Source organism: Lepidothrix coronata, unplaced genomic scaffold (genome assembly GCF_001604755.1).
Source record: "Lepidothrix coronata isolate B3197 unplaced genomic scaffold, Lepidothrix_coronata-1.0 Scaffold31, whole genome shotgun sequence".
In the NCBI taxonomy this organism is placed as follows: Eukaryota; Metazoa; Chordata; class Aves; order Passeriformes; family Pipridae; genus Lepidothrix; species Lepidothrix coronata.
In genome coordinates this window covers 5,516,158-5,539,530 of record NW_016690211.1, presented here as the reverse complement: position 1 = coordinate 5,539,530, position 23,373 = coordinate 5,516,158, and the positions used below count along the sequence as shown (strand labels likewise).

The 23,373-nt window shown below is 40.0% G+C and overlaps 2 protein-coding genes across 2 annotated transcripts in view; one reads left to right on the top strand and one right to left on the bottom strand.

Moving 5' to 3' along the window:
* Positions 1–21,868, bottom strand: part of SKIV2L2 (Ski2 like RNA helicase 2) — a 46,707-nt gene extending 24,839 nt beyond the window's left edge. Inside the window, exons 1-15 of the mRNA XM_017811201.1 lie at positions 21,555–21,868; positions 20,707–20,835; positions 19,007–19,073; positions 17,039–17,101; positions 16,424–16,536; positions 15,411–15,585; positions 14,383–14,473; positions 13,904–14,028; positions 12,605–12,703; positions 11,728–11,830; positions 11,457–11,588; positions 10,215–10,294; positions 8,698–8,808; positions 7,972–8,073; positions 4,678–4,803 (exon numbers count right to left, since the gene is read on the bottom strand). Of these exons, the coding sequence (XP_017666690.1) occupies positions 4,678–4,803; positions 7,972–8,073; positions 8,698–8,808; positions 10,215–10,294; positions 11,457–11,588; positions 11,728–11,830; positions 12,605–12,703; positions 13,904–14,028; positions 14,383–14,473; positions 15,411–15,585; positions 16,424–16,536; positions 17,039–17,101; positions 19,007–19,073; positions 20,707–20,835; positions 21,555–21,670 (1,632 nt within the window). The 5' untranslated portion in view covers positions 21,671–21,868. The remainder of the gene's footprint in view (positions 1–4,677; positions 4,804–7,971; positions 8,074–8,697; positions 8,809–10,214; positions 10,295–11,456; positions 11,589–11,727; positions 11,831–12,604; positions 12,704–13,903; positions 14,029–14,382; positions 14,474–15,410; positions 15,586–16,423; positions 16,537–17,038; positions 17,102–19,006; positions 19,074–20,706; positions 20,836–21,554) is intronic.
* A 164-nt stretch (positions 21,869–22,032) lies between these two features.
* The window catches only part of DHX29 (DEAH-box helicase 29), a 30,494-nt gene continuing 29,153 nt past the window's right edge, over positions 22,033–23,373 (top strand). The window contains exon 1 of the mRNA XM_017811284.1: positions 22,033–22,225. Within this exon, the coding sequence (XP_017666773.1) occupies positions 22,033–22,225 (193 nt within the window). The remainder of the gene's footprint in view (positions 22,226–23,373) is intronic.

Sequence of the window (23,373 nt, the reverse complement as noted above, 5' to 3'; positions counted from 1 at the left end):
TAAGTACACTTAAATCTAAGTCATAATTATGAATTTCTATTAAAAACCTCATTAAATAAAAAACGTAAGTGACTGCTTGATACATCTGTAAGACACAGAAATAACTCTTGTTAAATAATACACTATTTTCCATATACCAGTGATACAGTAACTACATGAAAAATCTGCACTCCCCCAGAAGTATAAAAAAATCCTGCTTAGTTATAATGATAGTATGATTACCCTGAGCTACATTAGCATGACTGAAAAACCAACAGAAAACTCTTTTAACAGACAATGCTAATCAGCTATTTTAAGCACACCTTTGTTACCAATCAGGTTCACTGCTTTGCCCCCAACAGTTTCACCAACACAAACAGAAGCCACTGTGGGTGGCAAAAAGCTGCTTCAGCAGGCTTTGCAGGTGAAAATACCTCAGGCTGGGGTTCCACAAATGCTCCAGTTGTAACAAGAGACGTAGAAAAATTGTTTCTCTCATGTGCAATTACCATCATCTGAAGTTAGTTCTGAACGACGGAACTTTTCAGTCATTTACCCTCTCTAATAGACTAGGTCCTACCACTGTAACCATCCTTAGTTTTACTTCACGTTGATAACTCCAGGTTCTGTTCTTCTTGTTTTTGGAAAAAGCAAATGGGATCTCTGCATGCAGAAGCTAGCTGAGATCCTCAACAGATTTGCCACTACAGGTATCAGGTCAGTGATGTGACAATTTCATGTTTTAACTTCTATAAAAGGTTAATATAAAAATAAATTTTAAAAAGTATCTTTGTCTTCTGTTAATCTCAAACTTATCCTTTTTAAGAATAAGAAGCTAAAGAAAAAAAAATCTAGCTTAGTCAACCAAAATGCATCCACATTTGTAGTGATGAGTTTATCAAAGAAAATTTCCCAGAAATCTGTTAGCTGGAGAAAAACTACTTTCCACAGGTTGAACTAATAAAACTCGAAGTAACCTGCAGTATTAACAAGCAGCAACGACAATTAATAAATAAAACCAGTTAGCTTGGTCCTACAGGCTTTTGAAAATCCTGAGGTGAAGTTCAAGAGCGACGAACCATTTCACACACTGCCTGATGCACCCCGTCTTCCCACATTTTGGTTGCAAACATCAGCAAGAACAGCAGTTTGCTGTTCTTTTCTATCTGGTGACTTGCATAATTATCTACAAAACCTGTGACCCTGTTAACAAAAGCATTTGAATATCCATTTCCCTTATCTCTGTGATTTCATGCTAAACTCTTGTTGACTTTAAGCAGATTTTAAGTTAAGGTTAAAAGTCAAGTACCTTCCTGAACCAAAGCCCAGAAAATTTCTGCAGTGCAAGCTTCACAAGAACAAGAAAAGTTTGGCAGTTTACAATAAAATCAAATATTAAACATTAAAATTGTTTTTATCTAAATACTTTTTATAAAGTATCCAAAATATTTGTTTCATTATGATTCTCATCTATGTCACAACTTTAGAAGTACATTTTACTGTCCTCGAACCATCAGTGACAATTATTACTTTACATTTTTCGATAGTTTTTCCAACAAGTATATTAGTGCCATCCCTCCAGCTGAAGTCTCTGTCTCTCCCCAGAATAGGATTTGGTAGATTTCTCAAATCCTGAAGCTTTTCATTTTTTTTCTATTGGAGCAAGTTCTAAATCACACCAAAGCACAACAGTGTAATTAAGATGGCACATAAGGCTGATGTTTACAGACGGACTGAATGCTGATGGCAGACAGGACAGTCTCTTAGAAGCCTTCACCTGCTGTCTTACGCATAGTCACAAAGAACAAGATTAAATAGAAAGCTGTTACTTACTAATCACTCACAAGTTATGGGAAATGAACCGAAACACTAGTTTGCTTCTCTAGGGACATCTTTAAAGCATTTAGGGAAAAGTAAGTGGAAAATCTCCACACAGTACAGTTTTAAAAGGGGTGGAGAACCAGCAGTACTAAAGATTCTATGGAGTCTTTATCATAAAAGTGAAGTAATAAGCTATGCGTATGCAAGAATACTAACTTTCAGCAATCTTATCAGGTAGGTCCCATTCCACACACTTCCTCTTCTAGAATCTGAAGCTTGTCATCATCTCCTTAGCATTTCCAATCTTACATTTATTGCTGATCATCATAAATTGACCTTTATGTAAACACTGCTTTTCATACTAAATAGAATTTTCCTTATTCTTGAGAGTCTGAAAGGAACAGCTGTATGGAATACATAGTAGATGACTAAAACACAAAATATCTTAATGACACATCTCAATTATAAGTGAATGATGATTTGCCTTTTAAAAATTAAGCAACTTGCCAACAACTGCACAATGGTTATATGAAGTAGCTGTGCAAACAGGTAGAAAGTTAAAAAGACAACTATTGAACTGTCTGAATTGCTAACCTGCTCATTTGCCTGGCACAATAAAACAGCTTAAGAGTAAAAACAAAATACAAACAGACCAGCCAGATTTCTAATAGCAGCATACAGGCCAAATAAGCACGGTGCAGCCAGATCTATGAAATGAACGCCCAGCCAAGGAGCCAGATCTATCTAGTCAAGTATCTTCTACTGCTTGGCATCAAGGGCACTTCATATTTCACCTACAAATGACAAGAAAGTGTAACAATGTGTACCTTATCTCACTAGATGAATGTATTCCTGAATATAGCCTGCAGGACTAGGGCAGTATCATATCCCTGTACTCAGTATTGATGAGCCACAATGCTCACAATGCTTCAGTGCTACGTTCAGTTCTGGGCCACTCACTTTAAAAAGGGCTTTGAGGTGCTGGAACCTGTCCAGAGAAGGGCAACAAGGCTCGTGAAGGGTCTAGAGAACAGGTCTTATGAGGAACAGCTGAGGGAGCTGGGTTTGTTTAGTACAGAGAAGAGGAGGCTCAAGGGGACCTCATCACTCTCTAAGACTACCTGAAAGGAGGTGGTGGGGGCGGGGAGGCTGGTCTGTTCTGCCAGGCCTACAGTGAGAGGACAAGAGAAAATGGCCTTAAAATGAGACAGGGGAGATTCAGATTAGATAGGTCTTAAAGGATTCTATGATAGTATGTTTTCTTTCCATTTTTTTTCAGTCCATCTACCTTCTCCTGTGATGGAGTAAGTAGATGCCAAGCACTGACAGACTCAAATTCAAAGCTCAAAAACCTACTGGTATAGCACATTTTCTTTCAGCATAAAATCATTCATTTTCATAACACAATTAGCTTAAGATTTTTGTTTTGTAGAGACATAACAGATTAGCACTGCTGAGTAACTAATTCTACTCTCGCTGGAGGGAGAAATCCTTGTAACATGGCCAAATTCCAGCTAGAGAGATGCTGCTCTGGTTTCAAAGGCTATCTAGGAGAAGTTCTCTTTCCTACCTAAACTTCCTACCCAAACTAACATAATACACTTTAAAGATTTTAGGTAAGGAAACAAAAATAAAATTTCCACCAAAATATTTCTTAGTATTACACAAATGTCAAATTATAATTTAGCATCTTCAGAAAGCTGCCCCAACAGTACTGTAAGCATTTAGGTTTACAGATTTCTGCAAGTCACTAGTTTACTAAATATTAAGTGGTCAAATAAATGCTAAGGATAAACAAAAAAACCTAGTTACACTGTAGAAGACTAACACACATTACTGAATTTAAGAAATATTTACAAATATCCCTTGTAAGAACTCCATCTAAGAATGGAGAGCTGAATTTAAGCTAGAAGTACTGTCTGTATACAATGTCGCAATGGACAGTGCCACAGCCAGAGAGCACAGCTGGAGCAGCATTGCTGGTACCAACACACTCAAGGCTCTCACTTCGCCAATTGCAGTGTGAGGCAGCTGACAACACGATTCCTAGATGTTTTGCTCTGGTCTTCGGGAAATGATTTGGATCAGACACACATTAGGGTTGAAGAGCTATGACAAAAATGTTCTATGTAAATTTTCTATCATTCTCAATATGGCTAATTTATTTCTTCTGGAGTTTTTAGTATAAATCTTTAGCTTACCCTGGAGCAAAGTAAAATAATTCCACAAGACAGGATCATGATCTTAAGACAGATAAGCACTGTCACGGTAATTAAAACCTAATTGAGTAATTCTTAATGATAACTACAAATTGTAAATATAGAAAAAATGTTAGTCTGTATAGATTTTCTTAGCCTGTTTTGACATGAAATTTCTTCTAGATGCTCAGTGACAGCCGTTTTGCTCTTCCTTATTGTATCTACCTCATTTTTGCATGACTTTGTCTATCACACTGAGAGTCCACCAACAAAGTGTTATTTCATCAGAGAACCAAGAATTTAATAATTCTTGTGAAATCTCAGCAAACCTTTCCTAGTTCAGCAAGACCCTTGAACTGACTGCAGTCAGCAAGAAAAAGAATACTTCAGTAGTAGTGCTATCATTAGAAAAGAGGATGTAGTACTACTTCTGCCTGACAGCCCTTTTATACAAAGAAGGATAATATTACTTTTATATGAAGAATATTAGTCTTCTAATTTTGTTTCACAATAGAAACTTCTCCTTTAATGAGAATTTACAGAAAGCTTCTTTTAGGAGTTGTCGTCTTCTACATGCATGATCATACTTCTTGTTTTAGGTGTATAATTTTGCATGTTACATTACTCAAATGAGCATAACCTTATTGAGAGAATAGAAACAAAATAATCTCTCTCCTACCTTCAAAAGCTGTTTGCCAATTGTTGGACTCATTTTTTCATCCACCATAAGAATTACTATTCCTCTGTCATCCATACCTCGGCGTCCGGCACGACCTGACATTTGAATGTATTCACCTGAGGATATCTAGGATAAAATGAGAAAAAGAAATTAACAAACACTAGAAAAATAGGAAGAACACATAAAGTGCTAATTACAATTACAGTCTTAGTCTGAACCAATGTCTGCCGCTAACCTTGTTACAAGCTTGTTCCATGAACTTTTGATGTATCTATTAAATAATGTCATGGATAACCTGAGGAACCTTGTCTTCAGGAATCTGTACCCCAATTATAAATGGATTAGAGAACAGAGATTTCTAAAAGAAAAAATATTTTCTACTACATTGAAATTGTGCTGGTTTAAAGGTAAACCGGCAAGGGAAATGAACCCAACTCAAAAGAGAGATTATAAATCAGAATAACAATTTAATAAAATAATACAATAAGTACGATTATACAGACAAACAATTGGTTTAACCCACAAAACCCAAATGTATAACCCAGCACCCTGGGTAGGCATGAACTGGAGGTCCCTTCAAAAGGATCAGACATATCATCATTCCTGTACCGTCTGGAGTCTTGCCCGCGAGAGACTGGAGCAGCATTTATCCTTGAAGAGTTCCTTGTGGTACTTGTTCCTCTTTTCAATTCACGTACCCGGGCTGCTAAGGAAGAGGTGGGTTTTCCACCCTACTTCCTCATATATTCTCCGTGCTCCTTGAGGTAAAACCATAGATCGCCACGTGGAGTGTACCTTCTCTCCTTAGCTGGGGGACGCTGGCTCCTGATAGCAGAGACCCTTGTTTGTCCTGGTGAGATATGGAAGATCCATTCCTTAATTCCTTCTCTTAGCTTCTGGTGTCCCTCTTCAATCTTCTCTTCCAGGCTTCGGACATGTTCAGCCAGTTTGGTTTCCACAGATGAGACGTGGGCTCGTAGTGGGGCGGTGACAGTGTCTTCATAAATCCTGAGTTTACTGACCAACGCACCCACCTTGTCCTCTCCCTCCTTCCATTGCAGCGTTGCTAAGTAGTGGGAATACATTTCTGTCCTGAGTCATGCAAACTTTAACCACATCCGGGATGTGCACTGTACACCATCTGGACTTTTAGGGAATCTTTCGTCCTCTGAAAAGATTATCTCCAGTACAGCTAACTCTCTTAAGCACCGGATACCTTGTTCCATCGTGTTCCACTGTCCTTGTTGTACATGGAGGTCCTCCTTGCAAAGGTATCTCTCCCTCACATTGCACAACAGTCGCCGCCCGAGGCTGAGAGTTTCCTGCCTCTTTCCAATCCCCCGATCAATGACTACATCTCAAGACAGGGATCCCAGCTGTCTGGCTTCACTCCCATCTAGGATTGTATCGTTAGCTGCGGCATCCCAGATTCGGAGCAGCCAGGTCAGAATGGACTCGTTCGCCTGTCGTGTGAACTCTCTCCGGAGCCCACGTAGCTCACCCAGGGACAGGGACCAAGTGATTATTTCTGGCTCTGTCTCCTCCAGTGGATGTGAAGGTCCTGCCTCTTTGTCATCATTTGCTATGCGAACTGATTTAGTCTTTGATTTCCTTTTCTGGACAGGGGTGACTGCTATTGGTTTTGTTTGTCCTTCTGGCTCCTCGATGGTTTGTGTGGACACGGTGCCGGTTGGTTTATTTCTTTCTCCCTCTGACTCAGCTGTGGTTTGGGTGGACCTGTGGATTTGGTCCTTCTCTCCTCCCCCTGACAGTGCTGTACCATGTCAAGTGGTGTCCAGTAGGCAGTGGCCAGGGCCCAGCAGGTTGCTGTGAGCTGGCCATCTCTGGAGCTGCCAGAGCATTTTTCCTTCACCAGTCTTATCATGCTAACAGGATCCTGCAATTGTTCAGGGGTGAATTTCCAGATCATTGGAGGAGAAAACTTCTCCAAATACTGACCGATGTCTTCCCACTTCCCGTGCCACTCAGCATTATTTGCTACCAGGGCAGGCGTCCAAACAACCTCCCTAGAAGGCCCTGTTCTGACCCTAAACATGGTGTATACAGTACAGAGCAGACAGAGCAACACTAACAATAACATTATGCTGTTTTTAACATCAAAAGGGAACTCAATATTTTCAAAGACTGTTGTAGCAGGTCTGAAGGGGAAGAAGGAGGTGAGAAGCTGGAAACAACCATTCCCTCCTGTTCCCCCAAAGGGCTGGGTGCGATTTTTAATGAGGCCCCAGAGGTAGCAACCCAAACCAGGACAGGCAAACAAGACAATATACATTCGTAATGAAACTCATTGCTTCTGATGTTATGATGACATAAACATGGTATACTAACAAAGCAATTTGGATCCCTCTCCCTGGTCTTAAAAAGAGCATCAAAACAGGCAAATAGTTCCCCATCTGTGGAAACACGAACAGGCTCAGATACAACATCCACATGAATACATCAAACAACATGGTGATCAGGGAGTTTCTGTATCCAAATAGACAAATGCTTAAAATGAAATTGTGATTCTGACTTCTCTCGCTCTGCCCCACGTTGGGCGCCAAAAATGTGCTGATTTAAAGGTAAACCAGCAGGGGAAATGAACCCAACTCAAGAGAGAGATTAAAAGTCAGAATAACAATTTAATAAAATAATACAATAAGTACAGTTATACAGACAAACAGTTGGTTTTAACCCACAAAACCCAAATATATAACCCAGCACCCTGGGGCATGAACAGAGTGGTGTTCTTTGGGCCCCCTGAGTCCAAAGTAAAAGGAGAGGGAAAAACCTGTTGGTGAGAGTGCTGTTGCAGTCTGGTCAAGAGTGGTGACTGCAATCTGGTCGAGGGTGGTGGTCTGCAGTCTGGTTTAGAGTGGTGGTCTGCAGTCTTCCTCTGGATCCCAACAGTGCTTAAAAAAGTTCCAGGACTCCAAGATTATATATCCTCCAGTTCAGGCAGGAATGCCCAGTACTTCCCTCAGGGTGGGGAGTTCCACAATGTGTGTGAGGACAAGAGCACCCTCCTATCTCGCAGACCTCTTAACACCTAGTTTATAGCCTGAGGAGTCAGGCTGCTCTGGGCAGAAGGTGTAAATAGTCTGTTGATACCAGTTTCTGGGAAATGGCATGGAAGGCTATAGAATACACAGTTTTGGGTTACACCCATACAGTGATGAACTAGTCCCAGCTGTTCTAACTAGGACAGAAGTGAACATGTCAAGAGTAAATTTAATCCTAATAAGATTTAAATAATGCAATTCAGTTACTCTACAGAACCTGCTTTTCACTTACCCATCGGAAATCTTTCCCATCAAATTTACTGGCACTCGTAAATAGCACAGTCCTGGCTGGCATATTAATTCCCATAGCAAAAGTCTCTGTTGCAAATAAGGCCTAAATAAACAGACTGAAGTTAACAAACATGAAAATATTCAGAGATTGCTACACAAAATCTCTCCAGATTTTAATATATATGAACAGTCAACACAGGGAACACAGGCATATTCAATACTTAAAACCTGGAGAAAACCAGTCTTTCCCTCTTTCCCTTCTTTCTCTGGTAGAACATTAAAACTAGTTAGATGGGACTAATTATACTCCAAAAATAAACATTAGGGGGTGCAAATTACATTAATCAATAATAATAATTCCAATATTCAAATTTTGCAAGAAGAAAATAGGACTTAGCTACCCAAAAAAACCTCCCATGACTTTCATATAAGGTTACATTTTTCTGAAAGTATGACATTTAGGACATCCAACAAACAGGTTGGTGAATGTCCAGCGACATCTATAGGAACAAAATTTAACATAAAATAGTGGAAGAAAATGTTCCAAACTTGATTATTTTAAGTTCAAATACTTTCAAATAAAATCTGAAACACTTAAAACTACAAGCTGCAACTGTACACTATAATACTAATGTACATCCTGAGCTAAGACATAGTTTTGGATTTTCAGTATTACCAACTATGTATTCATAACAGAGAACAAACTAAATATGGACATAAAAAATACCTTTATCAGGCCCTCAGAGAAAAGAATTTCTATGGTTTCTTTTAAGATAGGGAGCAAACCACCATGATGAATACCAATTCCTCGTTTCAGAAGAGGAAGTACATGCTCGACCTGGGAAGAAATGTACAAAGATCAGTAAACAAATTTTAGTATTTGTTATGAAAAAATAAAACTTGCATGGAAAATCTCACCACTGCCCTTAGTGTTGATAACATTCACTACTTCCCAGTTTAAAATACAATAAATATTCCTTCAATATTACATTCCAGTTAGAACTAGGAATAATATGAAGGTTAAAGTCAGAGGCCAATCCTTTTAGCAGACCAGTCTCAAACTGGGTTAGGCACTGTAAAGGTATGACCTAATTTACACATGCAATTAGTATTTAAATTTGCTTCTATTAAAAAAAAAAAGTCTAATTTAAAATAATTTTTGAAATAGTGATTCTGGTAAGTATGAGATTTTTTTTTTCAAATTTAGTTGCCATAATTTCACTTATTGGGATGTGCTGTAAAACAGTGAAGTCAGCACCTGTGAGAACCAGACAAGGAAATTCAGGCTGCAAATGACTGAAATACACTCTTTAATTCTAACAACATTATACTTCAAACAAATACCTAAGTAAACTTAGCTTTCTTTGTTTTTTCTCCTTTGACAATGAAGATTCTCACTAACGATCTATTAACACTTGGTTTTCAAACCTAATTCTGAGGATACACAGATACTCAAACAGATAACTTGGATACAATGCCACTTTTTAAGCTTACAAAGAAAACCAGCACACACCACTTTATATATTGGATCCCTATTTTCTGGATTTTTTCCATATTCATAAAACAGATATGTGGAAACCAAACCAAGTAGGCATGGTCAAAAATTAAATGGCTGATTTTTTGCAAGGGGAAACTGCTATACTCACAATAAAGATCATACCATTAGGACACGATGGACACAAATCAACAGAAGAAGGGGTTAGAAAAAAAACAATAGTTTTTGTTACAAAAGTACTGAATCCTGTAATATTCTGTCCATTTAGAAGTTTGTATTTTTCCACTGTAAGGATGGGAAAATGTCACTATGCTTAGTCATTGTACAATAAATTAGATTGCAGATGCATCACTGCAACTTTTTGAAAGCTTCAGACGCCAATAACTGATAAGTTCATACTGCACTCTCACTTGAACTATTTCCATACAGTTTAAACTCAGGTCTATCTCTTTATAAGTTCTTACTTTTACTTAAAACCATAATTAGAAAAAATAAAACAAGGGGGACGAACTCCATTGGTAATTTTGGCGTACGTCATTTGCTGGAATCACAACTAGAAGAAATCTTAATCTCCTACTTCATAATGACAAGGAGCAATGAAAGAGATACCACCCAGGGAGATGAATAAGATTATCCAGTTTTAAAATTTCTGTACCCTCTACAAAAGATCCACAGCCTCAAAAGTTGCAGCAAACAGGACAACACCAATTCAATCCTATTCAAAAGAACCCTATTCAACTTCCACTGACCTGAGGAAGCTTTTTGTCTTCATCTGACAGACAGTCAATTGCATTATTGAACACTTCTTCAACCATCTTTTTTTCTTCATCTAAGAAGGCAATTAGTAAGTTATTACAAAATGCAGAAGGCTAATACCACATGTAAATAAAGTGTTACCACATTCTAATATTTACGGAAGTTTACAATAAAAATACCATGGAAGACTGTGAAGTCTAAACAAAATCTCCCACAGTGGGTCAAACAATCAAGACTTCAATGAGACTAAAGAAGCCTAACAGTAACCAGCAGTAGATGATCAGGAAAAAGGAAAACAGAACAAACCTGTCAGAATAATCCAAACTTTAGCTACTTCCAAACTTGGGAATTATAGTTTCATGTACTACCAATCTATCTCATGAACCTCCCCATTTTTCTTCCAACCACTAGTCCATGTTTGCATTGACACAGAGGCTCTTCCCTGTTAACTCTTACACCCTTTATACTCAGTTGTACGAATACAAAGAAAATATACACAAAGGTGTGACTCTGAAGAAAACATATGAAAATGCATCTCTGTACTTATGCATACTTTAAATTTTCTGACAGAAACACCTACACTATTTTGCAACACAACCAAAACGTGCAAAGATTGGAGCAAGTAAGCAAGCAAGAACCCTGAACAGTTCACAAATGTGAAACAATACATTCATTTACAACAAATTCCTTATTTTTGTTACAACTCTTTAGATTTCCGAGAAGCAATGAACTTAAACTTACTTGCCAAGTGTGGTCTTAGTTCAAGATAAAAAAAATTATTCTTTGTTTACATTTGGTTTTCACTTTTGAGAAGAAGGGGGAAGAAGGAAAGAAAGGAACTGGATTGCATAATTGAGAAAGAACAGCCTACTGGTTTGTTATACCAAACACTTTGAGAGAATACTCATTTTTGAAGTGGACATAACATGAAAATTTTGGTAAATACTTTCGTTATGATCAGTCTTCTCCCATTATGTACAGAATTTTCTAGGAAGTCACCTGCTATTATTATAATAAACAGGTTACTGGAGAAAGAAGTGGAGTTTAAAATAGAATAACTGTTCAACATTGTGGTGACGAAATACTCTTTGTGCACCAATATTTTCCTACTGAAAACAGCCTCATGTACTGGCATAGTAAATGAAAAAGCCATATGTACAGACAGTTCCTAAGAAAAAGTAACATTTCACATTACACTATATCTCTGAGTAAAATTGTATTTGATTTATCTGTACCTGTATTGAAATCTAACTTTGTCATCTGAAGTGCATAGGCTTCGCAGTCTTTCTTACTGAAGCTGAAAATAATCACAGGTTGGAAATTCCTTTCCATGATCATCTTCACAATCTTAAAAACATTTGAAGGACCTGCCGAGAGATTACATTAATTTAAATTAAATTTTACAAAAAAAAAAGTCTTATTGAGTAATTAAAACACAAGCATAACTCACATATAACTTCGTAGTATTAATACAAAAAGTTATCTCAGAGTGGGATTCAAACTCACCTTTTGTTCCTCCTTTTCTGCCTTTCTGGTCCCCTTTTGCTAAGTCGCCTGCATCTCTAAGCACTTGCATTGCTGTATTAAAATTATCTTCTCTGAAATCTCCCTAGATGTAAAACACAATCTTTGTTAGTGGTTACTTCTTACACAGCCCACTTATAAATACTTCCTGCTTTGCACAGCCAGTACCACTACCCCACATATACAGGCATAGGAGCAAAAACAATACACAAGCTGGCAAGAGAGTTTACTAGGTCATGTCACGGCACAGAATTACATCGGCGTCTCTGAAGTTACTGCTCATTGCTCCTACCATCACACCATCAATCACATCAGATATGCTGAACGACACAATACCAAAACTGACTTTTAGGAATGTCCACATAAAACTGCACTGTCCAAAGAAGATCTAGCTTCAAGCACACTGAATACTGCTGTTTATGGCATTAGCTACTCCTAAGCAAGCTGATGATGAATTTTAAACAAGCTGTTAGTTCAAAATCACCTAAAGGAACAAAAGTATTTTGCACTCTCTACCAAAGTAAAATTTACATGCCACTACATTTTGAGTGAGAAACAGTACAAGGAATATCAACTACTTTGCAGATTTACAGAAAGCAGCATGCAGTTTTGCAAACAAAGCAAGGATGTGGGCACTTAAGACATTTCAGGGAAGTATTAACTCAGCTGCCTGCATGACATTAGATAACCAATTTCTTGTATAAGACTCCAAAAATCTAAGAGCAATTCAGAGAACATAACTACTCACTTGTACTTAATTTTAACAAAAGCATCCTTTATACAGCCTATTCAAATTTTGCAAGAGCTCAAGCTTTTGAGTGAGGAAAACAATATTTCAAACAAACCAAACTTTCCTTACATTTTCATCCACAACCAGATGGAGTCCATCTCCTCCCGCTGGGAATATATAATGCTGTAGTGGAGTGGGTCGATAGTCAGTGTAAATCACATGGCAAGGCTACAAAGAAAAAACAGAATTCACATCAGTATTTTATAACTGAATTTTAAAAATCACTTGATTAGAAAGCCAATACATTACTACTAAAATACAACTTTCTAGGGGCCAGAAAGTAAAGCTCTCAGAGTGTAAAATAATAAATTTTCTTTCCTGAATACGGCTTTTGTACTAATGACATTCTTTAAGAAAATGAAAGTTTGCAAATGCTTTAGAACACAAGTTGGCTACAAAAATTCTCTCTTGTGAACACAAAAAGTAAAGACAGGTAATACTTCCTTCTGCATTATCAGACAGACTCACAATATTAACACCTTCTAAAATCGAAGGAAAAAACTGTTAACTTCTCTTCTGTAAAAAAGCCTGAAGTTTTTCTTAAAACACCTAAAAAAGGCTCACAGTACACTTTTATGAACATCCACTTTCAGTGGATAGAGAAAGCTTCTTTAGGAAAAAACAAACAAAACACTTCCTTTAAAACATTAAATATTACCTAAATCTGCTTTGAAAAAAACCCCTATGATCTACTGTTATGCAAAACAGAATCAAGGTTTTGTGCCAAGCTAAAGTAGACATGTCTTATACTATACTCCCTTCATCATAAACAACATAAGAATCAATCTCTGGGATATTTTTAAAATTGGACCGGCCTCTTGTTGATACTAAATTCCCCAATTCTAATTCACAAATTCTTTGCTACAAAAGCAAGTCTTGAAAAAAACCACCAAAATTAAAACCCTAAAGGTTACCGGACAAGGTAGATTTCTTACACTTCTCTTTTCTCACTTTGTTTGTGAGCATATATAATATTTCCTATGGATCTAAGATTTACTTTGATTCCTTCATGGCCTTTTTACAGAGCTCCTCAAAAAAATTCTCCCAATAACCTTGTTTATCAGCTCTCAGAAAATTACTGTACATTCACCATGTTTCATAATTCAGAATATTTGTTCAAATCAGGCAGGTACCTAAATAGTTGTGGAAAATAAACACTGAAGAAATTACTTTAACGTTACCACATAGAACCAACAGGCAGCAGAACTGCAAAAGTAAGATTAAAACCATAGAAGCCAGGAGTGATCTACTATCATCTGTAAGCAATGACATGACTAAAAAGACACTCAAAGGCCCAGATGTTATCAGCCACATCATTTTATGTCAAAAAACAACAAAGATGGAGGTGTAGCACATGAAAAACACAACCTGTTTGTGAAGATGGCAGATCCATTCAGCAAACTGTCGGGCATTTGGAATAGTTGCAGAAAGGAACACATAATGTACATTGTCAGGGAGCAAAATAATTGTCTCTTCCCAAACCACACCACGTTCTGAAAATGGAAAAGTCATATGAGAAATTTATGTGATCAAAGCATATTTTTCATCCCTGAAGCCAAAGAACACCATGCGTAAATTCAAAATAAAACAAAAACTAAAACAAGTCTCCCCTACACAGGTGGGATATATCAAATGCCCTCAAAGTTGCTTTTGCCTTGGACAAGAAAATGCAAACTGCAACATATAATAATTATATACATTCAGTAAAAAACAAATTCTTATAGATTTAAAAAGAAGATGACTTATTTTAAGAGGGAGAATAAGACTTAATTCTTCAAAAGGAAAAGAAAATGTTCTTCAGGAAAAAATAAGATTTCTTGAAAAGAAAGACAGTACACACAGGATACCTGAGTCTCTCATGTAGTGAATTTCATCAAAAATAACCCATGCGACCTCCCGCATAACCTCGGAACCTCTGTAGAGCATACTTCTCAAAATCTAGGGAAAAAAAAAGAATTGAGTTCCATCGCATGAAATAATAGTCACGTTACATAGAAGTCAGTAAAAAACTGCCAGAATTTTTGGTTCACATTTACACGGCAGTATGAAATCTTACTTTGCACAAAACCTAAAAGCATTTTAGACGCTATTTTAGACAGGTTCTTAGATGCTTTCAATCTAACAAATCTCACGACATGAGAAGAACCGGTTTCCCAGCAAGGAACACTGAAGGAACATGAAAGAATAAAACATATTTCTCCCAGCCTCTATGTGTCAGCATAATTGTTACAGGTCTACAGATCCACTTCTGCCAAACCTTCTTTTTCTCTCATCTTAATACGCAACCCCCCTGTGATTAAGAGGAACTCTTTTGTCAGAAATCAAATCATCCAGTCGCTCTACCCCAATCTTTACCTCAAAGGAGCAGCCAAAACTTTGGTAGGGAAAGACAAAAAGAGAAAAATTGTGACTAATGGCTAGACAGACTTCTACAACAGAAATATGACAAAACTCTGCCAACAGTACTTTGTTACCAGAAGTTAAAAGCTGCATATTCCTTGAGTTCCAGGACCTACTGTGAGCCACTCAACTACCCCTCCGTGATTTTGCTCTTTGCATTTTGCCCCCTAGAACAAAACACTGACCCCACAGTGTGACTGTCAGCTTATCCAAAGAAAAGTCAGTGCCTTGAGCACCCAGGAAATTAAGTTCTGACTCTCTCCACATTAGAATTAAAGTTCCTGACTGACAGTTTAAAAGTTCTGAAAAACCTCACTTTTTAAATAACCACAAGCTAAAACATTCAAAGGAGTCTTAACGAACTTTAGAATATTTTCTACCCTAACTGGGCAACTTTAATGTTTTAATATCAGATCTTCCCAATCAAAAAAGGTAAAAGAAAACACACAGATCAAGAATTAATGTCTGATCTTACCTCGGTTGTCATTACCAGACAAGAAGCTGTAGGATTAATGGTAACATCTCCAGTCATCAAACCAACATCCTGAAATTCTTCATACATTTCACGGTACTTCTGATTACTCAAAGCTTTAATTGGACTTGTAAATATCACACGCTGTTTCTCCCTCAAAGCCAGGGCAATTGCATACCTGTATTCAAACACTGTATATATTAGAAGACATTCAGAGCATATTACTTTGCTCCAATCTCCTGCTTAAAAGTATAATAAATTATGCAATTCAGAACACCAGTAGAATGATATGCAGCATTTGAACCCATGCTCTAATAAATCCAGCATTTCATATCTAGATTAAGTTCAGTGCAATCTTAACTCAACTACATATGCCCCTTTGGAGAGTAAAAAATCCTTGACACCAACTTAACTGATTTTTATGGACACCAGAGCACATCTGGTTTAACTAAAAAACTGTCACTGTCCCACTACAAAACTACTATTATTTGAGTCCATGCTCTAATATATCTTCATGTATACATTTCACTTTTTACTTCAGGTCAGCAAAGTCACTCCATTGTACGATCAAACGCCGACAGAAAATATACACTAGCTTTTAAAAATTTCTTGACTGATAGAAATTAAAGTTGCAAACTAAATCAAACAAGTGCTTCTGACAAAGGAAAAAAACCACACACAAGAAAGTCTTTTAGTTATAGCCAGGAGCTAGAAAACAAGGTGGTTTTTTTTCCAGATTTATGCAAATCAGTATTGAAGAAACTTTCTCTTCTATCTATACAATAACATCCCGACAGGTTGTTCAAAAATCGGAGTTAAGCTTAAACACAAATTAAGCCTTTCGCTACCCAGTAAAGAAATGCAATTTTTATATTCAAGAGTGGCCAATTTAATTCTAACACCTATGGACTGAACTTTGCATCAAGAAACTGGGACACTATAGCTACTGATGGTGCAACAAAATGACACAATGAATATCACACCCTTCTATTAGAGCTTGTTAGAAAATAACTTACTCAGCACAAACAGTTTTACCAGCTGATGTATGAGCTGACACTAACACAGACTGGTTGTTATCTACACAAAGAATAGCTTCTCTCTGAAAGGCATCAAGAATAAAGGGATATTCCTAGAAAGAAAAAAGGCAAAAACATCACAATCTTAAAACAGAGTTACATCTAATTAATTTTCTGACTGATCCAGTGCACAAATTAGAGGCAGAAATCCTGCAGATATTTGTAATTTCAGCTGATCTCAGTTCAGTATTCTGCAATAGCTTTGTATTTAAATATTTTTATCTAATAGCACACCTAAGATCTTTGCTTATGTCTTGATGTCATACCAAACTAAACTTTTGCCCCGATGACTGAATTTTCTCTAATTTACTAATTTAGGAAGAGAAACTACAGTGATGCCACCACCTGATGTTGCAGAAAGAATTGACATAACAGCCTATCCACCGCATTCAACCATATAATTTTCTCTACCAGATTTTACGTATAGAAACATCTTACTTATGACAGGCCATCTTTTCCAGATCTTACTGACAAAGTACATAATTTTTTGCTCTACTCTCATCTACTATCTAAAGCATGTACAAAAAAGAAAAAGAAATGTAATCTACCACATACTTTTGCAGCTTTTCCAGTTCGTGGCTTCAGACCTGTGAATTCTTCATATGCTGGAAGTGCAACCTATAAAATACATTTAAAATAAAAACAGTTGCAGAATTCTGTGTCCACTGCAGTGATGTCTGGCAACGTCAAGTGTACGAAAACTAACTTGAATTGCTATTATCCTGTTTCTGTGAGCTCATGTGTCAAAGGTTCCTTCCTTCCTCTTAAGAGTTTTTCAATTAATCTCTCTATTCTCCTGCCCCAACAATGCTCCTTCTCTCACTTTGCTGATACCCCTGCTGTCTTGTGTGAAATATTACTGCTTCACCTACCTTGGAACATCAGCTCTTCAGGACAAGACACAATCATGGCTTTCAGCCAGTGGTAGTGAGAAGCAATTACTCAGCTCACACTGATTATATTCCTTTTCCATACAACACTGTTATTTAAACAGGTAATGTTCCTGTTCCCAGCCAATATTCCACATGTATTCATTCTAAATACTTAAGCTCTGTTCAGTTACTAACTCAAGGCAAACCTCTATGAGACAACTCAAGATAACAATAATTGTACAGACACCTGGGCATTAATATTTCCCATTTTTCACATTCAGATGTGTAATTATGTCTATCAATGTACAAGGACTCCCTGAAACAACATCTCAGCCTTGGTCTATATATTGATCACCATAACTGGTCTACTCTGGCCTCCAATCGGGAGGCCTGGAGACACACCATCTATAACGCAGCTGTCTCCTTCGAGAACACACGCAGGATCACTCTCGAGGAAAAAAGGCAGCGCAGAAAGAACCGTGTATTGCAGAATACACCATCTAAGGAGTCTTTCTGCTGTGCCTTTTGCAATCGGATATGTCTGTCACGTATTGGCCTCATAAGCCACCAGCGTGCCTGTATCAAATGTGGATAGAGCCTTCCCAAATCTTTGTTCGCGAAGCCCAGCCATAATGATGTCTATCAATACAATTTGAAAATGGATAATTTCCAAAATTTTGTTTTCACAAAAGAAAACTCTTTTTTTCTTTTTGCCAATATGTAATTTTCAACAGTAATCAGCTTTACAAGAAAGCCTTTCATTCTTTAACAAGAATAGCAGAATATGGCATAATAGAGAATGCACTGCTGCACACATAGATCACAATATGAACACAGTCCTATTTTAACAATTAGTAGGTTTTCCTCCTCAACAACAGTGCTCAGAATGTTCTTGGTAGCTTTCAGATATGGAAACCTATCTACATTATGATCAAGTCTTTCACAATCACTCAATTACATTACAAGTATGATTCAAACTTCTTCTGGTAAGATATCCTACTAATTTTTCAAGTGCATTTTCTGAATGCTTCATGTCAGACACAGACTTCAAACTCTTTACAAGCATAAATTTAATATAAAATAATATATCTGCTGAAGTATAGGAGGATTCTGCAGAGGGATCTGGACTGGCTGGATCAATGGGCTGAGGCCAATAGTATGAGGTTCAACAAGGCCCAGTGCTGGGTCCTGCCCCTGGGTCACATCTCCAGGCAGGGCTACAGGCACCGTCAGGTTTCGGTCAGTTTCTCCTCAGAGGTAACAAGTGACAGGACAATACAAAATGGCCTCAAGCTGCGCCAGGGAAAACTGGACATACACAGGATATCAGAAGAAATTTCTCCACAGGAAGGGTTGTCAAGCATTGCAACAGGCTGCCCAGGGAAGTGGCTGAGTCACCAGACCTGGGAGTATTTAAAGACATGGAGATATGACCCTAGCGAACCTGCTTTAGTGATGGAATTGGCAGTGCTGGGCTAATGCACTCAAAGGTCTTAAGGATGATGTTAAAAGTCTTTTTCAACCTAAATGATTTGCAATTCTATGATACAATAATTAAAAGTGAAACAAACAATACTATTAACCCAGCAGTAATAAATACAATTATATGAAACAAGCCTATATTTTCCATATGCATTTTCACTGCACTTACCTCATGCGTGCAACCTTCAACAGTTTCCACAGCTTGTACCTTTACTTGAGGCATCAGGTCTGCCAGACTAAAAACACATGAGTTAGGATCACTGAAAAGCATCCAAAAATTCTTCTATCTTTATAAACACTAACATGTTGAATTTCACCTCTACTTTAACTGTGACACGAAGAAAATACGCACAGTCTTGACGTGCACAGTCGGCAGAGACTACTACTAGGACTAATACCTGTAAGTTAAGATTTTGCTCTACATAACTCTACTTTAGCTGCTGCTTTAAATCTTTCACCACAAAACAGCACTTGGATCTCATTTGTTTGCATAAAGTTTTATGATTAAATGGGGGCTTTTTCCAATACACAACAAAGCAAAATTCAAGACCTGTATTCCTGCTGCTAGTCATGACACGGAATAACAGCAGCCTGGATCAACCTAAGCAGATGCCTGAAGACAAGGCCCAGTTTCTTTACCAGTTCCTTCTTTCATGGCCACAAGGAAGGAATACAGTCTCACTGCATGAAACTGTTTATTCCTTATGATTTTATAAGCTACTGCGGGCGAACACACATTCTGCTGATACCACTCAGAAATTGACTTAAAATGCTGGCTCTGGTTTTCTCTTGCTTCTATACCCTTTCTTCACAGTGCTCTAAGAAGTCTTCTCATGACCTTCTCTCAGAAAATCTTACTTTCAACTTAGGAAAAATTAATATGCAAGACCAATTGATAATCCAGACCAGAATTCTGCCTGACAGAAGTCAGTAACACATCACCCAGAAAAGAGCATAAGAGCACAGCAAACACATGTTATATTTCTGTAGTACAGTTTTCTGCACCTTGAACAGGAAGTGCACACCCGCATTTGGCAGGTCTGGATGAGTTTTTTTCCCATGAACCCTCCAAATTTTCTGAGTTTCCAAGAACCTCTTAAGATACAATAAGATGAAAAAGTGCCTGCACTGCCCCTTCCAACTATTCTCAAAACACCTCATAATACCAGTCATGAAGTTCTAGAAAGAAAAAAGGGATAGATAATGCAGATCCTACAGCACAAAAACGGCATTCTGGCTTCCCTTCAGCTGCCTCATCTCCCTAGCTGCTGACATGTACAAGTACACCCCTCTATCCATGTCAAACACCCGCCATTTATGCTCAAATTTAAATGCATACCCATAATCAAGATTCCAAACATTTACTGCAGTTATCACCTTACATGCCTCAAAACTCTTGTTTCTGTCTCTCTGGTCAAACTACTCTAATTACCCCAGAGTATCCCAAGCCAATTATGTTTTTCAATGGCATGGTACACAGCAAACCAAGCCTGCCTCCTCCCATGTACTTGGCTGCTCATCTCTTGCTGTGTGTGGAATCAACACAATGGCTTTGACCAAGAACTCTCAATTCATATGAGTACCCACAAACACATAACACTCTGTACTTACATATGTGATAAATACTAAATACATGACTAAATACATGAATGCTTGCACTTTTGTTTCAAACACATCCAGTGCTCATCACTGCTGAGACTGCACTAGCAGTCTCACTTAAAACAGACAATGGAAATGCAAATCTTCATACAAAAATTCAGCTTCATTCAAAAACAGTGCAAAACTACTTTATAGTGACTGTTCACAATCAGCAATGGCTAACCAGTATGGCTTGCTGGAACTACTTTATACATTAAGCTGGGCACTTACTTAACATCTTCTGATACATCTTCCAATTTTGGCTTCTTTCCCAAAAAACCAGCTTCTGTGCTATCAACCTCAACATCCCTTTTCGGCTTCCCTGTTGCTGGTACTGAAGGTTTTTCTTCCAATCCTTTTCTGCAACATAAACAGACAAAAAATTTAAACTTTGCACCTTTAATTTATTTATTTTCAGGAAAGAAAACAGCTGTCCCAACGGTGACTGCGATGACATTGCTTTCAGGGAACAATCCAGGGGGAATTCCATTCACAAAAAGAACTGTGGGATTTCAGGCAACTTCCCAGATAAGCTGCCTAGCAGGTCCCAATACTTCCCAATTTCCACTGAGCCAGGGCTGACTACAGCTTTAGGGCCAGAAATTTTGGGAAAGCAGGTCACAGAATTACATAACAGGTCAGGTTGGAAGGCACCACAGTGGTCCAACCTCCCTGATCAAGCAGGGTCATCCCAGAGCACATGGCACAGGACTGCATCCAGACAGTTTTGGAATATCTCCTGTGAGGGAGACTCCGTCACTTCTCTAGGCAACCTGTTCCAGTGCTTGGTCATCCACACAATAAAGTAGTTCTCCCTCATGTTCAGATGAAAATTCCTGTGCATCAGTTTCTGCCCGCTGCCTCTTTTCCTATTGCTCGGCACCACCAAGAAGAGCCTGGCTCCATCCTCTTGGCACCCGCCCTTCAGACACTTATCGAGGTTGGGTTCCTTCAGGCTGCACCGACTCCCGGTGCCGGGGGGGTTCAGCAGCTCACACCCGGCCGGCACAAGCCAGGCCCAGTGCTACGACCCGAGCCGCCACCGACAGAGCACCCGCGGCCCCTCTCTGCGCCCTCACCCTGCTCTCCTGGCGGCCTCGACGGCGCCCGCTTTGCCCTTCTTGGCCCCAGAGGCGGCGGCGGCCGCGTCCCCCTCGAACACACTGAAGAGCTCGTCCCCGAACGCCTCCGCCATGCTTGCCACCCGCCGCGTTCCCACAGTGCCCCGCGCGGGGGGCGGGGGGCCTTTCCGGCGCCGCACCCCGAGAGAGGACAGACAGAGCTGCCCGCCGGCCCTGGGCGCCGGGAGCCGCACGCACGGCCCGCTCCCACTCTCGGGCCCGCTCCCACTCTCGGGCCCTCTCCCAGTCTCGGGCCCGCTCCTGGTTCTCCTGGACGCTGCGCTCCCGGAAGACCGAGGGAGGAGGAAGAGGAGGCTGCGCGGCCCGAGCGCGTGCGCTGTGGGTGGGAAGTGATACTGACCAATGGGAGTATGGCGTTGCCGCGCGCGGTGCCCGGATGTGCGCAGGCGCACAGGGCGCGGGGCTGGCGCGCGCTATGGGCGGCCGCAACAAGAAGCAGCGCGCGGGCAGCGCAGCTCATGCGGCCGCTGCCGCCACCGCCCGCGCGCGCGTCGCTGCCGCCGCCGCGCAGCCCCCGCAGCGCGAGGGGGCCGCGCCCGCAGAGCCCCCCGGCAGGGCCGCCCCGCTCCGCCCCGCGCCCGCCGCCAAGGAACTGCGTGTGAAACAAGGTACCGCGCACCGCGGAGCGCCCGTGCCGTGCGGGGCGTGCGCGGGTGAGGGTGCCTTGGCTGGAGGGGGAGCGCCCTCAGGGAGCGCCTGAGGGTGCGGCTGCAGCTGCCCGCGGACTGGGAAGAGGGAGAGGCCCAGCAGAAGGACTGGTGTTTCCCGGCGTCGGGAGAGGCAGCTGGAGTCACTCCACCCCGAGGCTGGTTGGGCCTGGCGTCAGCCCGCCCTGCCTGTCTGAAAGGTCTAGAGAGGTGATCCTGCCGCTTTGCTCGGCGCCGGTGAGGGCGTGTCTGGAGCGCTGTGCCCGGTTTGTGCTCCTCAGGACAGAAAAGGAGCTATTGGAGAGGGTCCAGCGAAAGCCACAAAGATGATGAGAGGTCTGGAGCGTCTCTCGTATGAGGAGAGACTGCTGGAGCCAGGCCTGTTTAAAGAAGAGAAGGCTGAGAGGGTATTAATACACATAAATATGTCTCAAAGGCAGATGTCAAGAGGATGGTGCCAGACTCTTTTTGGTGGTGCCTAGTGACAGGACAAGGAGCCATAAACTAAAACAGGCCAGAAACTAAAACAAAAAGTTTCAGAACTTTTTTACATTTAGGGTGACAGAGCACTGAACAGGCTGGTCAGAGAGGTTGTGGAGTTTCCCTGTCTGGTGACATTCCAAACCCACCTGGACGTGTTCCTGTGTCACCGGCTCTAGGTGACCCTGCGTGTGCAGGGGAGTTGGACTGGATGTTCTCCAGAAGTCTTCTCCTACCATAACTAGTTTGTGATTCTGCTTCCAGGGGTGTCCCTGAGTAGATGAACTTTGTTGGCATCAGTGTGTTGAGTTATTTACAAAAAGTCTTGTTATTAGATTATCAGCAGATCCTGTACAGCAGGTGTTTGGGTGGCACTTTTCCCAGAGTTTCTTATGTAGATGTGTGTTTTCTATGTTGTCAAAACCAATACAATCTGGATTTGGGATTATTTTGGAGGGTCTTTTTCTTTCTTGAAAGACCAGTTACAGGGCTGGAGGCACTTCAGCAGTGTTGGGTGAGCTGAGGGATGACTGTTCTGGGCATAGTCTGAAAAACTAGTATTCTGCAGCACTGCGAGATGCCTGTTTTCAATAAAGCAGCTTTGCCAGAAGTAGCTCAGATACCATATA